General features: G+C 48.6%; 1 protein-coding gene across 2 annotated transcripts in view; it reads right to left on the reverse strand.

Annotated features, from left to right (window-relative positions):
- Nucleotides 1-34: 34 nt before the first annotated feature.
- The window catches only part of LOC121556863 (exportin-T), a 36,645-nt gene continuing 19,179 nt past the window's right edge, over nt 35-17,500 (reverse strand). Inside the window, exons 7-17 of one of the 2 annotated variants that reach the window (XM_045220438.1) lie at nt 16,508-16,676; nt 14,421-14,657; nt 13,513-13,551; nt 13,231-13,293; nt 12,924-13,048; nt 12,692-12,836; nt 12,456-12,575; nt 11,178-11,272; nt 8,637-8,706; nt 4,726-4,964; nt 35-475 (exon numbers count right to left, since the gene is read on the reverse strand). In XM_045220438.1, coding sequence (XP_045076373.1) covers nt 115-475; nt 4,726-4,964; nt 8,637-8,706; nt 11,178-11,272; nt 12,456-12,575; nt 12,692-12,836; nt 12,924-13,048; nt 13,231-13,293; nt 13,513-13,551; nt 14,421-14,657; nt 16,508-16,676 — 1,663 coding nt within the window. In that variant the 3' untranslated portion in view covers nt 35-114. Of the gene's footprint in view, nt 476-3,723; nt 4,965-8,636; nt 8,707-11,177; nt 11,273-12,455; nt 12,576-12,691; nt 12,837-12,923; nt 13,049-13,230; nt 13,294-13,512; nt 13,552-13,900; nt 13,982-14,420; nt 14,658-16,507; nt 16,677-17,500 lie in introns of those variants that run through there. The other variant, XM_045220439.1, reaches the window with a different exon arrangement.

Genomic DNA, 17,500 nt, shown 5'->3' on the forward strand with positions numbered 1-17,500 from the left:
GATCCTGGGAAGGGGGGCTCTTCATAGACTGTCCCTACTTTTAGCTTGGCTTTTTTAGCTGGCATGTTTGCAGTCCCTACCATATATATATATTCTAAGGGCCGGTTTCCTGGACTAAAACATTATTTCTATGGAGCTCCTCCTTGGTCCAGGAATAGACTTCATCTGTCCAGAAAACCGGTCCCTGGTTACCTTGAACTTGGCAGTGATCTGGCTGATGAGTGGTATAAACTCCTGCAGGTCCTTGGCCTCGCAGTCCTTCAGCATGTGTTCTGATGCAGCCGGGACGAACGGGAGGACCTCTTCTTCTAGACAGATGATCATGCGGTGGAGGAAGGAGCGCACAGCGCGAGCGACCCCCTCTGGACAGGACCAGCTCAGTGCAGGCAGGAAGGTCTGCAGGCAGTCTCTGTAGACCTCAGAACATCCACACTGCTTCACTGTCTGCTTGTTGCTGAACGCCTTACTGGTACGACTAGAGAGAGGAGGGGGGGGTGGAGGGAGAGGAGAGGAGAGGGGGGTGGAGGGAGAGTATCTTCTTTATCTTCTTTCATTTAGAAGATACTGTTGCACAAACATCATGCTGATTTAGGTCAACACCATAACTGGTACCAGGCTTTATAGCTAGCTACGTTTGGTCTGACTCAGTACATTTATTGAGCTAGCTACGCTTTGGTCTGACTCAGTACATTTATTAGCTAGCTACGCTTTGGTCTGACTCAGTACATTTATAAGCTAGCTACGTTTGGTCTGACTCAGTACATTTATTAGCTAGCTACGTTTGGTCTGACTCAGTACATTTATTAGCTAGCTACGTTTGGTCTGACTCAGTACATTTATTAGCTAGCTACGTTTGGTCTGACTCAGTACATTTATTAGCTAGCTACGTTTGGTCTGACTCAGTACATTTATTAGCTAGCCAGCCAACTAGCGATTAGCATTAGAGACTAACACGATTTAGCCACAACTTGCAAAAAAAAAAAAAAAGACAAACTAGCTGTTTACAGACAGAAACACAAACTAATATTGTAATTATAGAACGCTTGTGGATTTCTATTAAAAGAAGCAAAGTAGCATCGTTGTCAACATCTTGTTGCATGCGCTGCGTTGACCATGTAGTGGTCTGGGGGGTTGAGCAACAACAACAGAAAGGTGGGGCTGGGTCTGCGTGGAAAGCGGCACGGAGACTGAAGACTCAAGGAGCGGAGCAAACTAGAAAAATGGACGTTACACATGGCGGAGTAACGGATCACATTTAACAAACCAAAACACTGAAATACCGTTACAGCAGGGCGAGTAAAAACTACAAACCGGTCCGTGCATCAATAACGGTATATCGTGAAAAAGGTATTCCAGTGCGGCCTGCCTCTCCTCCTGGGTTAGTGTATTTACCTAGGGAAGCCGACAGCGTGACTGAGACAGTCTGCCAGGGCACCCTGCCTCTCCTCCTGGGTTAGTGTATTTACCTAGCGAAGCCAACAGCGTGACTGAGACAGTCTGCCAGGGCACCCTGCCTCTCCTCCTGGGTTAGTGTATTTACCTAGCGAAGCCGACAGCGTGACTGAGACAGTCTGCCAGGGCACCCTGCCTCTCCTCCTGGGTTAGTGTATTTACCTAGCGAAGCCGACAGCGTGACTGAGACAGTCTGCCAGGGCACCCTGCCTCTCCTCCTGGGTTAGTGTATTTACCTAGCGAAGCCGACAGGCGTGACTGAGACAGTCTGCCAGGGCACCCTGCCTCTCCTCCTGGGTTAGTGTATTTACCTAGCGAAGCCAACAGCGTGACTGAGACAGTCTGCCAGGGCACCCTGCCTCTCCTCCTGGGTTAGTGTATTTACCTAGCGAAGCCAACAGCGTGACTGAGACAGTCTGCCAGGGCACCCTGCCTCTCCTCCTGGGTTAGTGTATTTACCTAGCGAAGCCAACAGCGTGACTGAGACAGTCTGCCAGGGCACCCTGCCTCTCCTCCTGGGTTAGTGTATTTACCTAGCGAAGCCAACAGCGTGACTGAGACAGTCTGCCAGGGCACCCTGCCTCTCCTCCTGGGTTAGTGTATTTACCTAGCGAAGCCAACAGCGTGACTGAGACAGTCTGCCAGGGCACCCTGCCTCTCCTCCTGGGTTAGTGTATTTACCTAGCGAAGCCAACAGCGTGACTGAGACAGTCTGCCAGGGCACCCTGCCTCTCCTCCTGGGTTAGTGTATTTACCTAGCGAAGCCGACAGCGTGACTGAGACAGTCTGCCAGGGCACCCTGCCTCTCCTCCTGGGTTAGTGTATTTACCTAGCGAAGCCAACAGCGTGACTGAGACAGTCTGCCAGGGCACCCTGCCTCTCCTCCTGGGTTAGTGTATTTACCTAGCGAAGCCAACAGCGTGACTGAGACAGTCTGCCAGGGCACCTGCCTCTCCTCCTGGGTTAGTGTATTTACCTAGCGAAGCCAACAGCGTGACTGAGACAGTCTGCCAGGGCACCCTGCCTCTCCTCCTGGGTTAGTGTATTTACCTAGCGAAGCCAACAGCGTGACTGAGACAGTCTGCCAGGGCACCCTGCCTCTCCTCCTGGGTTAGTGTATTTACCTAGCGAAGCCAACAGCGTGACTGAGACAGTCTGCCAGGGCACCCTGCCTCTCCTCCTGGGTTAGTGTATTTACCTAGCGAAGCCGACAGCGTGACTGAGACAGTCTGCCAGGGCACCCTGCCTCTCCTCCTGGGTTAGTGTATTTACCTAGCGAAGCCGACAGCGTGACTGAGACAGTCTGCCAGGGCACCCTGCCTCTCCTCCTGGGTTAGTGTATTTACCTAGCGGAAGCCAACAGCGTGACTGAGACAGTCTGCCAGGGCACCCTGCCTCTCCTCCTGGGTTAGTGTATTTACCTAGCGAAGCCGACAGCGTGACTGAGACAGTCTGCCAGGGCACCCTGCCTCTCCTCCTGGGTTAGTGTATTTACCCAGCGAAGCCAACAGCGTGACTGAGACAGTCTGCCAGGGCACCCTGCCTCTCCTCCTGGGTTAGTGTATTTACCTAGCGAAGCCGACAGCGTGACTGAGACAGTCTGCCAGGGCACCCTGCCTCTCCTCCTGGGTTAGTGTATTTACCTAGCGAAGCCAACAGCGTGACTGAGACAGTCTGCCAGGGCACCCTGCCTCTCCTCCTGGGTTAGTGTATTTACCTAGCGAAGCCAACAGCGTGACTGAGACAGTCTGCCAGGGCACCCTGCTCTCCTCCTGGGTTAGTGTATTTACCTAGCGAAGCCGACAGCGTGACTGAGACAGTCTGCCAGGGCACCCTGCCTCTCCTCCTGGGTTAGTGTATTTACCTAGCGAAGCCGACAGCGTGACTGAGACAGTCTGCCAGGGCACCCTGCCTCTCCTCCTGGGTTAGTGTATTTACCTAGCGAAGCCGACAGCGTGACTGAGACAGTCTGCCAGGGCACCCTGCCTCTCCTCCTGGGTTAGTGTATTTACCCTAGCGAAGCCAACAGCGTGACTGAGACAGTCTGCCAGGGCACCCCTGCCTCTCCTCCTGGGTTAGTGTATTTACCTAGCGAAGCCGACAGCGTGACTGAGACAGTCTGCCAGGGCACCCTGCCTCTCCTCCTGGGTTAGTGTATTTACCTAGCGAAGCCGACAGCGTGACTGAGACAGTCTGCCAGGGCACCCTGCCTCTCCTCCTGGGTTAGTGTATTTACCTAGCGAAGCCGACAGCGTGACTGAGACAGTCTGCCAGGGGCACCCTGCCTCTCCTCCTGGGTTAGTGTATTTACCTAGCGAAGCCAACAGCGTGACTGAGACAGTCTGCCAGGGCACCCTGCCTCTCCTCCTGGGTTAGTGTATTTACCTAGCGAAGCCGACAGCGTGACTGAGACAGTCTGCCAGGGCACCCTGCCTCTCCTCCTGGGTTAGTGTATTTACCTAGCGAAGCCAACAGCGTGACTGAGACAGTCTGCCAGGGCACCCTGCCTCTCCTCCTGGGTTAGTGTATTTACCTAGCGAAGCCAACAGCGTGACTGAGACAGTCTGCCAGGGCACCCTGCCTCTCCTCCTGGGTTAGTGTATTTACCTAGCGAAGCCAACAGCGTGACTGAGACAGTCTGCCAGGGCACCCTGCCTCTCCTCCTGGGTTAGTGTATTTACCTAGCGAAGCCAACAGCGTGACTGAGACAGTCTGCCAGGGCACCCTGCCTCTCCTCCTGGGTTAGTGTATTTACCTAGCGAAGCCAACAGCGTGACTGAGACAGTCTGCCAGGGCACCCTGCCTCTCCTCCTGGGTTAGTGTATTTACCTAGCGAAGCCAACAGCGTGACTGAGACAGTCTGCCAGGGCACCCTGCCTCTCCTCCTGGGTTAGTGTATTTACCTAGCGAAGCCAACAGCGTGACTGAGACAGTCTGCCAGGGCACCCTGCCTCTCCTCCTGGGTTAGTGTATTTACCTAGCGAAGCCAACAGCGTGACTGAGACAGTCTGCCAGGGCACCCTGCCTCTCCTCCTGGGTTAGTGTATTTACCTAGCGAAGCCAACAGCGTGACTGAGACAGTCTGCCAGGGCACCCTGCCTCTCCTCCTGGGTTAGTGTATTTACCTAGCGAAGCCAACAGCGTGACTGAGACAGTCTGCCAGGGCACCCTGCCTCTCCTCCTGGGTTAGTGTATTTACCTAGCGAAGCCGACAGCGTGACTGAGACAGTCTGCCAGGGCACCCTGCCTCTCCTCCTGGGTTAGTGTATTTACCTAGCGAAGCCGACAGCGTGACTGAGACAGTCTGCCAGTGCGGCCTGCCTCTCCTCCTCTCCCTCGGAGGCCAGTTTGGCCAGCAGCAGACGGAAGGCGTCGGTCAGCGGGGTCAGCAGTGATCTCATCAGAGCCTGCTTCCTCTCGGCAGGACTCTCTCCGTGGACAATCAACACCCCCGCCGTCTCAAACATAAACAGCTGGTCATCGCTGGTCAGCAGCGCCGGGAAACCGTTATCCTGGGGTACACATGGGGAGGGTAAGGTAGGTCAGTGAAGAGAGAGAGAGCTGTAGAGGGTAATGTACAGAGGGTAAGGTAGGTCAGTGAAGAGAGAGAGAGCTGTAGAGGGTAAGGTAGGTCAGTGAAGAGAGAGCTGTAGAGGGTAATGTACAGAGGGTAAGGTAGGTCAGTGAAGAGAGAGAGCTGTAGAGGGTAATGTACAGAGGGTAAGGTAGGTCAGTGAAGAGAGAGAGCTGTAGAGGGTAATGTACAGAGGGTAAGGTAGGTCAGTGAAGAGAGAGAGCTGTAGAGGGTAATGTACAGAGGGTAAGGTAGGTCAGTGAAGAGAGAGAGCTGTAGAGGGTAATGTACAGAGGGTAAGGTAGGTCAGTGAAGAGAGAGAGCTGTAGAGGGTAATGTACAGAGGGTAAGGTAGGTCAGTGAAGAGAGAGAGCTGTAGAGGGTAATGTACAGAGGGTAAGGTAGGTCAGTGAAGAGAGAGAGCTGTAGAGGGTAATGTACAGAGGGTAAGGTAGGTCAGTGAAGAGAGAGAGCTGTAGAGGGTAATGTACAGAGGGTAAGGTAGGTCAGTGAAGAGAGAGAGAGCTGTAGAGGGTAATGTACAGAGGGTAAGGTAGGTCAGTGAAGAGAGAGAGAGCTGTAGAGGGTAATGTACAGAGGGTAAGGTAGGTCAGTGAAGAGAGAGCTGTAGAGGGTAATGTACAGAGGGTAAGGTAGGTCAGTGAAGAGAGAGTGCTGTAGAGGGTAATGTACAGAGGGTAAGGTAGGTCAGTGAAGAGAGAGAGAGCTGTAGAGGGTAATGTCCAGAGGGTAAGGTAGGTCAGTGAAGAGAGAGAGCTGTAGAGGGTAATGTACAGAGGGTAAGGTAGGTCAGTGAAGAGAGAGAGCTTTAGAGGGTAATGTACAGAGGGTAAGTTAGGTCAGTGAAGAGAGAGAGCTGTAGAGGGTAATGTACAGAGGGTAAGGTAGGTCAGTGAAGAGAGAGAGAGCTGTAGAGGGTAATGTACAGAGGGTAAGGTAGGTCAGTGAAGAGAGAGAGAGCTGTAGAGGGTAATGTACAGAGGGTAAGGTAGGTCAGTGAAGAGAGAGAGAGCTGTAGAGGGTAATGTACAGAGGGTAAGGTAGGTCAGTGAAGAGAGAGAGAGAGAGCTGTAGAGGGTAATGTAGGTCAGTGAAGAGAGAGAGAGAGAGCTGTAGAGGGTAAGGTAGGTCAGTGAAGAGAGAGAGAGAGAGCTGTAGAGGGTAATGTACAGAGGGTAAGGTCAGTGAAGAGAGAGAGCTGTAGAGGGTAATGTACAGAGGGTAAGGTAGGTCAGTGAAGAGAGAGAGAGAGAGCTGTAGAGGGTAATGTACAGAGGGTAAGGTAGGTCAGTGAAGAGAGAGAGAGAGAGCTGTAGAGGGTAATGTAGGTCAGTGAAGAGAGAGAGAGAGAGCTGTAGAGGGTAAGGTAGGTCAGTGAAGAGAGAGAGAGAGAGCTGTAGAGGGTAAGGTAGGTCAGTGAAGAGAGAGAGAGAGAGCTGTAGAGGGTAATGTACAGAGGGTAAGGTAGGTCAGTGAAGAGAGAGAGAGAGAGCTGTAGAGGGTAATGTAGGTCAGTGAAGAGAGAGAGAGAGAGAGCTGTAGAGGGTAAGGTAGGTCAGTGAAGAGAGAGAGAGAGAGCTGTAGAGGGTAAGGTAGGTCAGTGAAGAGAGAGAGAGAGAGCTGTAGAGGGTAATGGTATGAAACCGTTCTCTTGGGGGAACATGTTAAATGTTATACTGTGGTTATGAGAAGTTATTTGGTATGGCAACAGGTGGCGACTTCAATAACTTGAATTAAAAGGCCAAGCAGGAGAAGACGTGGGTGGTAAAATGTCTGGTCTGTGGTACATTTTACAATTTAGTCATTTAGCAGACGCTCTTATCCAGAGCGACTTACAGTTAGTGAGTGCATACATATATATTTTTTTCATACTGGTCCCCCCGTGGGAATCGAACCCACAACCCTGGCGTTGCAAGCGCCATGCTCTACCAACTGAGCTACAGGGGAATACATGGTATTATGGGATGGTGATGTGATGAAGCTAAAGTAGAGGTAACTTACAGGGGAATCTAGCTCACGGTTTGTACAGACAGTGGGAAGTCAGATCAACAACTTTCCAGTACTTTTTCAAAACAGTAATATTTATTTTCAAGGACAATCAATTTGTAATAGTTCCTAATATGCAATTGTTTCTAGTCGCCACCAGATGGCAGTATATATCGCCACCAGATGGCAGTATATATCGCCACCAACTCATGAAAAAAACCAAACTAACTTACCATTCATCACTACCTTACAAGTTCTCCTCAATAATACATATTTCACTACTTATTGACTACATACAGGACTGGTAAGTCAGGATTGATGATGTAATTTGAGTAGTGATGAGCAGAGTTTTGGACACGCCTACTGGCGAACACACATTTCCAATTCACATTACTACACAATTCCATCTTAAGTGACTTTTTATTGGGCATTTGGGAATCTACTACTTAATGGCTACGAAACAGCGTCTTGCTTCTGACTGGCAGCGTTAGTGTCGCCGGTCGGTGTGGGCTGTGTGAGGAAAACGGGCACGTGAACGGCCACCAGAACGGCAGGAGCACGGCTGCCGCATGTTAAAGCGGAATATTGCGGGCGCCCCCGAGAATGGAAGGCGATTGGCAAAAAAAAAGCTCTGGAGGTTGTTGCAGAGAAAAAGATGTAGAAGTGGCGCCAGCGCCGTTCGCAGCGTCGTCTTTCCCCGTTCATGTGGCTCTTCAGGGCCGATTCACCCACAATGTCAAAGTCGGACGCATTTTTTGCACCTTACACGGTGTCGGTTAGTTGGGTCCAGTGGTGTAGTGGTAAAACAAATGGTGGTTAAACTATACTGAACAACAATATAAAAATGCAACATGTAAAGTGTTGGTCCCAGGTTTCATGAGCTGAAATAAAAGATCCCAGAAATGTTCCATACGCATAAAAAGGCAGGATGGAATTGACATTTTCCCGGCATATCGACGGGACGCTTGGCGGCGCCTAATCAGACGGTGCTGTACCTGCCTGGCTGAGTGGCATTGTGGGTGGAATGAGCGAGCTCACCTGGCAACCACAGCGTGAAACACGTTAGGAAATAAAACTCAGTAGCCTGCCTGGAAATGAATTAATGTAACTTACAGGAGGACCTACCTCCAGCAAGTCTGTACAGGGTCATGTGTAGAGGGTCATGTATACGAGAGGAGAGGTAATTTACAGGAGGACCTACCTCCAGCAGGTCTGTAGAGGGTCATGTATATGAGAGGAGAGTTAACTCACAGGAGGACCTACCTCCAGCAGGTCTGTACAGGGTCATGTATATGAGAGGAGAGTTAACTCACAGGAGGACCTACCTCCAGCAGGTCTGTACAGGGTCATGTGTAGAGGGTCATGTATATGAGGGGAGAGTTAACTCACAGGAGGCCCTACCTCCAGCAGGTCTGTACAGGGTCATGTGTAGAGGGTCATGTATATGAGAGGAGAGGTAATTTACAGGAGGACCTACCTCCAGCAGGTCTGTACAGGGTCATGTGTATGAGAGGAGAGGTAATTTACAGGAGGACCTACCTCCAGCAAGTCTGTACAGGGTCATGTGTAGAGGGTCATGTATATGAGGGGAGAGTTAACTCACAGGAGGCGCTAGCTCCAGCAGGTCCTGTATCCTGGTCAGGATGTCTTCAACGAAGGAGTTCATGTGTTTACTGTCAACAGAGAACAGGGTTGGGGTCAATGATGACCTGGTGTTGACCTCCATGACATGGTACAACCAGAGTCTGTTGATAATACTGGGTCTGTCCCAACTGGCAGCCTATCCACTACAACAAGGACCCATAGAGCTCTGGTCTAAAGTAGTGCACTATATAGGGAATAGGGTGCCATTCTCTGGTCTAAAGTAGTGCACTATATAGGGAATAGGGTGCCATTCTCTGGTCTAAAGTAGTGCACTATATAGGGAATAGGGTGCCATTCTCTGGTCTAAAGTAGTGCTCTATATAGGGAATAGGGTGCCATTCTCTGGTCTAAAGTAGTGCACTATATAGGGAATAGGGTGTCATTCTCTGGTCTAAAGTAGTGCACTATATAGGGAATAGGGTGCCATTCTCTGGTCTAAAGTAGTGCACTATATAGGGAATAGGGTGCCATTCTCTGGTCTAAAGTAGTGCACTATATAGGGAATAGGGTGCCATTCTCTGGTCTATAGTAGTGCACTATATAGGGAATAGGGTGCCATTCTCTGGTCTAAAGTAGTGCACTATATAGGGAATAGGGTGCCATTCTCTGGTCTAAAGTAGTGCACTATATAGGGAATAGGGTGCCATTCTCTGGTCTAAAGTAGTGCACTATATAGGGAATAGAGTGCCATTCTCTGGTCTAAAGTAGTACACTATATAGGGAATAGGGTGCCATTCTCTGGTCTAAAGTAGTGCACTATATAGGGAATAGGGTGCCATTCTCTGGTCTAAAGTAGTGCACTATATAGGGAATAGGGTGTCATTCTCTGGTCTAAAGTAGTGCACTATATAGGGAATAGGGGGCCATTCTCTGGTCTAAAGTAGTGTACTATATAGGGAATAGGGTGCCATTCTCTGGTCTAAAGTAGTGCACTATATAGGGAATAGGGTGCCATTCTCTGGTCTAAAGTAGTGCACTATATAGGGAATAGGGTGCCATTCTCTGGTCTAAAGTAGTGCACTATATAGGGAATAGGGTGCCATTCTCTGGTCTAAAGTAGTGCACTATATAGGGAATAGGGTGCCATTCTCTGGTCTAAAGTAGTGCACTATATAGGGAATAGGGTACCATTCTCTGGTCTAAAGTAGTGCACTATATAGGGAATAGGGTACCATTCTCTGGTCTAAAGTAGTGCACTATATAGGGAATAGGGTGCCATTCTCTGGTCTAAAGTAGTGCACTATATAGGGAATAGGGTGCCATTCTCTGGTCTAAAGTAGTGCTCTATATAGGGAATAGGGTGCCATTCTCTGGTCTAAAGTAGTGCACTATACAGGGAATAGGGTGCCATTCTCTGGTCTAAAGTAGTGCTCTATATAGGGAATAGGGTGCCATTCTCTGGTCTAAAGTAGTGCACTATATAGGGAATAGGGTGCCATTCTCTGGTCTAAAGTAGTGCTCTATATAGGGAATAGGGTGCCATTCTCTGGTCTAAAGTAGTGCACTATATAGGGAATAGGGTGCCATTCTCTGGTCTAAAGTAGTGCACTATACAGGGAATAGGGTGCCATTCTCTGGTCTAAAGTAGTGCTCTATATAGGGAATAGGGTGCCATTCTCTGGTTTAAAGTAGTGCACTATATTGGGAATAGGGTGCCATTCTCTGGTCTAAAGTAGTGCACTATATAGGGAATAGGGTGCCATTCTCTGGTCTAAAGTAGTGCACTATATAGGGAATAGGGTGCCATTCTCTGGTCTAAAGTAGTGCACTATATAGGGAATAGGGTGCCATTCTCTGGTCTAAAGTAGTGCACTACATAGGGAATAGGGTGCCATTCTCTGGTCTAAAGTAGTGCACTATATAGGGAATAGGGTGCCATTCTCTGGTCTAAAGTAGTGCACTATATAGGGAATAGGGTGCCATTCTCTGGTCTAAAGTAGTGCACTATATAGGGAATAGGGTGCCATTCTCTGGTCTAAAGTAGTGCACTATATAGGGAATAGGGTGCCATTCTCTGGTCTAAAGTAGTGCACTATATAGGGAATAGGGTGCCATTCTCTGGTCTAAAGTAGTGCACTACATAGGGAATAGGGTGCCATTCTCTGGTCTAAAGTAGTGCACTATATAGGGAATAGGGTGCCATTCTCTGGTCTAAAGTAGTGCACTACATAGGGAATAGGGTGCCATTCTCTGGTCTAAAGTAGTGCACTATATAGGGAATAGGGTGCCATTCTCTGGTCTAAAGTAGTGCACTATATAGGGAATAGGGTGCCATTCTCTGGTCTAAAGTAGTGCACTATATAGGGAATAGGGTGCCATTCTCTGGTCTAAAGTAGTGCACTACATAGGGAATAGGGTGCCATTCTCTGGTCTAAAGTAGTGCAGTATACAGGGAATAGGGTGCCATTCTCTGGTCTAAAGTAGTGCACTATATAGGGAATAGGGGGCCAGTTGGGACTCCATCTAACGTGTGCTTAGTGACTGGTAGAGCTGGACTTACTGCAGTGTCTTGACGAATCGTGAGAAGAGGTAGGCCACTCTGCTGCGGACCTTAGGACTGCTGTGTCTCAGGCCTCGATGGTCCAGAAAGGCCATCTACAGAACACAGAAACACTGGTGGTGGTACCAAACCCCGTTCCCAAGTATCCAAGGGTACACTCTCTCCCTCTACTCTCCTCAACACTGGGAGGACACTGTGGTGGTACCAAACCCCGTTCCCAAGTATCCAAGGGTACACTCTCTCCCTCTACTCTCCTCAACACTGGGAGGACACTGTGGTGGTACCAAACCCCGTTCCCAAGTATCCAAGGGTACACTCTCTCCCTCTACTCTCCTCAACACTGGGAGGACACTGTGGTGGTACCAAACCCCGTTCCCAAGTATCCAAGGGTACACTCTCTCCCTCTGCTCTCCTCAACACTGGGAGGACACTGTGGTGGTACCAAACCCCGTTCCCAAGTATCCAAGGGTACACTCTCTCCCTCTGCTCTCCTCAACACTGGGAGGACACTGTGGTGGTACCAAACCCCGTTCCCAAGTATCCAAGGGTACACTCTCTCCCTCTGCTCTCCTCAACACTGGGAGGACACTGTGGTGGTACCAAACCCCGTTCCCAAGTATCCAAGGGTACACTCTCTCCCTCTGCTCTCCTCAACACTGGGAGGACACTGTGGTGGTACCAAACCCCGTTCCCAAGTATCCAAGGGTACACTCTCTCCCTCTGCTCTCCTCAACACTGGGAGGACACTGTGGTGGTACCAAACCCCGTTCCCAAGTATCCAAGGGTACACTCTCTCCCTCTGCTCTCCTCAACACTGGGAGGACACTGTGGTGGTACCAAACCCCGTTCCCAAGTATCCAAGGGTACACTCTCTCCCTCTGCTCTCCTCAACACTGGGAGGACACTGTGGTGGTACCAAACCCCGTTCCCAAGTATCCAAGGGTACACTCTCTCCCTCTGCTCTCCTCAACACTGGGAGGACACTGTGGTGGTACCAAACCCCGTTCCCAAGTATCCAAGGGTACACTCTCTCCCTCTGCTCTCCTCAACACTGGGAGGACACTGTGGTGGTACCAAACCCCGTTCCCAAGTATCCAAGGGTACACTCTCTCCCTCTGCTCTCCTCAACACTGGGAGGACACTGTGGTGGTACCAAACCCCGTTCCCAAGTATCCAAGGGTACACTCTCTCCCTCTACTCTCCTCAACACTGGGAGGACACTACGTTAAGGTCGAAACAGAGAGAGTTCATTGATGATTCGGTGACTGCACTACTCACCAGGACGTTAGGAATGTGCTGCGGTTCCACGAGGAAGAACTTGTCGTAGCGAACGACCGTCTCAAAGAACTCCAGCGCCACAGAGGTGTGTTGGTACCCACTGAGCCCAGAGGAGACCAGCTGAGGGGACAGGAGAACACAGAAACATGGTGTCAGACATAAAAATAAACTTTCCTGTGGGTTAGGGGGTCGTTAGTGGACTGGACCCTGGGTTGTCTTGGCTGGGTGTAACTCACCGTTCTCATCATATCCTGCAGGGCCGAGGTCTTGGCCGTGTCGCCAGAGAAGTGAGCTCCGTGAGACGCAGGCAGAGCCTCTCCCAGCATGTAGAGCAGCCGGATGGCCACCTCTACCTCCATGAACGGGGCCGTCTGCCACGTCCTGAGAGAGAGAGAGACGCACGCGCCATTAGGGTCCAGCCAAGTTTCCTTGCCAAAACATTATTTCGAAGGGTAAAGTTAGTCTTACTGCATGGTGCTGTTGAAAACCCTGCGCACAGCTTCCAGTAGCAGTTCAGGAGAAACCTGAGCCAGACGATCCAACAACATCTTCAACTGTTTCCTGTACTCTACAAACATCGCTTCATCCTCCCCCTGAGAGAGAGAGAGACAGACAGAGAGAGAGAGAACACAGAAAGGAGAGAAAGGAAGAGGGGGGAGAGAGAGAAGGGAGAGAGAGATGGACAGAGAGCGAGAGAGAGAGAGAGAGAGAGAGAGACTGAGAATGAGAATGCTCTTCAACTTCCCCACAATTTAAAACTCAGACAAAGTTTTACCTCATTCTCAAAGTTGTACTCCTCATCATAAGTCAGTTTCTTCATGACTGCCAACATTATGGCCTGTTGAAACAGAGAGGGCAGTCAACATATTGGATACGTCTAGTAACAAGATGAAAGATGGTGGAACGTTAGAAAAGGGTTTAAAAGCTAGCGGTTGGTTTCCCAGAAGCAGATTCATTCTATTCCTGGAATAAAAAAATATGTTCTGTTTTTTAGTTCAGGACAAGGCATAATCTCTGTCTGGGAAACCAGCCCAAAGAGTTTTTGATGAAATCGCACCTCAACGTTAGTTTTCTGTTGGTCTGTCAGCAGAGGGAACTAGAAGGGAGAGAGACAACAGAATGTTCTCATTATGAAACAACCATAATTCCTTCAATTCAAAGCAGTAAGTTGTTCCAGAAAGCAGGATAGGTTGGCCAGCTAACTTTGATAAACCGTCACACTCATACTTCAATGTGTTGTTGGTTGTAAAGTCAATTATACCATGCTAATTTCAAGTCTATATTTCTTGAAAATATGAAGTTATTTTACAATATTTAGGACAGTTAGCAGAGCTAATTCATTGATGGTTCTTCCTGGAACATCCCCCCCAAAGCCGTAAATCAATAGTCAGGGATAATGATAATGATTGGGTCTTGGGTTAGTTAGCGTGGACAGTTCTCTCCACCTTGTCTGATTCCCAGTACTCTTCAACGGCCTCCTGTCCTCCTCTCCCTACCTGACGCATGGTACCCTGCCACTCTGAGCCCTTTAGGAAGATGAAGCAGATGAACACAAAGTTTACGTCATGTTACCCTGCCACGCTGACCCCATTGAGGATTGCTTGTCAACACGACAAGAGGTCAGAGGGGCGACTCCCAAGTCCACGCCCGTTCTAGAGATTATATTTCTTAAAAATGGTTTCCATCCTGTCCGGTAAAGACACCTCAACAGTCTAGAGCGGCTCCCTCTCCTTCCACTCTGATGCCGGCAAAAACACTGTGTCCCAAACGACACTATTCCCCTTCATAGTGCACAACTTCTGCCCAGAGCCCTGGATGGTATAAGGTGCCATAGGGATTAGGGTACCATATTTCCATAGGGCTCTAGTCAAAATGTAGTGCACTAGAGAGAGAATAGGGTGCCATTTGGGACTTGCCCAAAGTAAACACTGGAGCTATGGACATGCAAATAGGAGCCGCTCTCACCTGTTTGAGTATGTGCAGGTAGTCGTAGCAGAACCCGACGACGTTAGCCGAGATGTCGTCGTCCTCGTGGACCAACAGCTGGAGGAGCAGCGGAACCTTGGCCTCGAGCGCGCGCAGCGTCTCCGTGGCGTCTTTCACGGCGCCCCCCTTGGCCAGTTTGGTCCAGCTCAGCACCAGAGATTGGCCCATCCCATTAACCAGTCTGGAGAACTTAGCCAGGAAGTCCACGTCCTCCTCCTGGTGATGGAGCCAAGACAGGACACAGTGTCACTATATAGGAAACATTGGGGCCCATTTCGGGTACAAAAAACAGGAAACAGTTTTCACATCCATTCAGGAAGTGGAGGTCAGGAGGAGGAAGAGGAAATGGCCCTTTGGCCTTTTGTCGGACTGGAGCAGTGTGTGTGTGTTATGTGGTGCGTCCGTCGTGTGTGTGAGTGTGAGTGTGTGTGTGTGTGTGTGTGTGTGTGTGTGTGTGTACAGTGCCTTCAGAAAATATTCACACCCCTTGATTTTTTCCACATTTTGTTGTGTTGCAAATTGGGATTAAAATGGATTTAATTGTATTTTCAACAATCTACTCTAATGTCAAAGTGGAAGATTTTTATTTTTATTTTTTATTAATGAAAAATATAACACTAAAATGTATCTTGACTACTCAACCCCCTGACTCAATACATGATAGAATCACCTTTGGCAGCGATTACAGCTGGGAGTCTTTCTGGGTAAGTCTCTAAGAGCTTTGCACATCTGGATTGTACAATATTTGCATATTTATTTATTTTTTATATTCTTCAAGCTCTGTCAAGTTGGTTGTTGATCATTGCTAGACAACCATTTTCAAGTCTTGCCATAGATTTTCAAGCCGATTTAAGTCAAAACTGTAACTCGGCCACTCAGGAACATTCACTGTCTTCTTGGTGAGCAACTCCAGTGTACATTTGGCCTTGTGTTTTAGGTTATTGTCCTGCTGAAAGGGTGAATTTGTCTCCCAGTGTCTGGTGGAAAGCAGACTGAACCAGGTTTTCCTCTAGGATTTTTCCTGTGCTTAGCTCCATAGTTTTTTTTTTTTTTTTATCCTGAAAATCTCCCCAGTCCTTGATGATGACAAGCATACCCATAACATGATGCAGCCACCACCATGCGTGAGAATATGAAGAGTGGTACTCAGTGATGTGTTGGATTTGCCCCAAACATAACACTTTGTATTCAGGACAAAGTTAATTTATTTGTCAAATTTTTTGCAGTTTCACTTTAGTGCCTTGTTGCAAACAGGACGCATGTTTTGGAATATTTGTATTCTGTACAGACGTCCTTCTTTTCACTCTGTCATTTAGGTTAGTATTGTGGAGTAACTACAATGTTGTTGATCCATCCTCAGTTTTCTCCTATCACAGCCATTAAACTGTAACTGTTTTAAAGTCACCATTGCCCTCATGGTGAAAATCCCTGAGCGGATTCCTTCCTCTCCGGCAACTGAGTTAGGAAGGATGCCTGTATCTTTGTAGTGACTGGGTGTATTGATACACCACCCAAAGTATAATTAATAACTTCACCATGCTCAAAGGGATATTCAATGTCTGCTTTTTTTATTTTTTTACCCATCTACCAATAGGGGCCCTTCTTTGCGAGGCATTGGAAAACCTCCCTGGTCTTTATGGTTGAATCTGTGTTTGAAATTCACTGCTCGACTGAGGGACCTTATAGATAATTGTATGTGTGGGGTACAGAGATGAGGTAGTCATTAAACAATCATGTTAAACACTATTATTGCACATAGAGTGAGTCCATGCAACTTATTATGTGACTTGTTAAACACATTTTTACTCCTGAACTTATTTAGGATTGCCATAAAAGGGGTTGAATACTTATTGACTCAAGACATTTTCATTTTGAATCAATTTGTATAATTTTGTAAAAAAAAAAATCATCCAATTTGACATTTTGGGGTGGATTTTGTGTGTGGATCAGTGGCACAAAATCCAATTTAAAACATTTGAAATTCAAGCTGTAACACAAAATATGAAAAAAGGGTGAAGGGGTGTGAATCCTTTCTGAAGGCACTATATAAATGTGTGTCCACCTACCTCCTCCACATTGAAGAAGCCGGCAGACTGCAGGACCTGGCAGAGGGATTCAACCAGCTTGGTCTTGTCTGTGGGGTCCATGCCTTTGTTAACAATCTCAAACAGACAGTCACATGCCTCCTCTCTCAGGTCCTGCACAGACATCTGACTCAGCAGCAGGTTGACGAACCTGGAGGGAGAAGGAACACGCTGGTCACACACACACACACACACACACCGGTCCAGGACCAGTCATCTGATCTAGTCTCCGGGTTCATAAACCTGGAGGGAGAAGGAACACACTGGTCACACACACACACCGGTCCAGGACCAGTCATCTGATCTAGTCTCCGGGTTCATAAACCTGGAGGGAGAAGGAACACACTGGTCACATACACACACCGGTCCAGGACCAGTCATCTGATCTAGTCTCCGGGTTCATAAACCTGGAGGGGAGAAGGAACACACTGGTCACATACACACACCGGTCCAGGACCAGTCATCTGATCTAGTCTCCGGGTTCATAAACCTGGAGGGAGAAGGAACACACTGGTCACATACACACACCGGTCCAGGACCAGTCATCTGATCTAGTCTCCGGGTTCATGAACCTGAAACCGTCAAAACAACTACCACTGATCTTCATGGCGCCGACGGGAGAAGGACGACACCTTAGAGGAGTTTCAACCCAACTTCGCTATTTCGCGACTTTTATCGTGTTTAACTTTCTTTGTACAAAATGTTCATTCTATTCTCATATGACCCTTGGGTGAACTGTTGGAATCATGGAAATGGAATGATTATTCTGACTCTATAATTAGAATATAATAGTGGCCATTTTGAATACAGTGTTGACATGACAACGAATGAAAACGCCAGAGAGGAGTTATAGTGACAGGGTAGGAACCAGAGTGTTGGTAAGTGTTTCCTAGGGGACCCAATAAACTTTGGCTACATTGAACGTTCTCTCTTAGATACTTTATGTTGGTAACATATTCATGCTTTGCGTATTCC

Source organism: Coregonus clupeaformis, unplaced genomic scaffold (genome assembly GCF_020615455.1).
Source record: "Coregonus clupeaformis isolate EN_2021a unplaced genomic scaffold, ASM2061545v1 scaf3837, whole genome shotgun sequence".
NCBI classification, from domain to species: domain Eukaryota; kingdom Metazoa; phylum Chordata; class Actinopteri; order Salmoniformes; family Salmonidae; genus Coregonus; species Coregonus clupeaformis.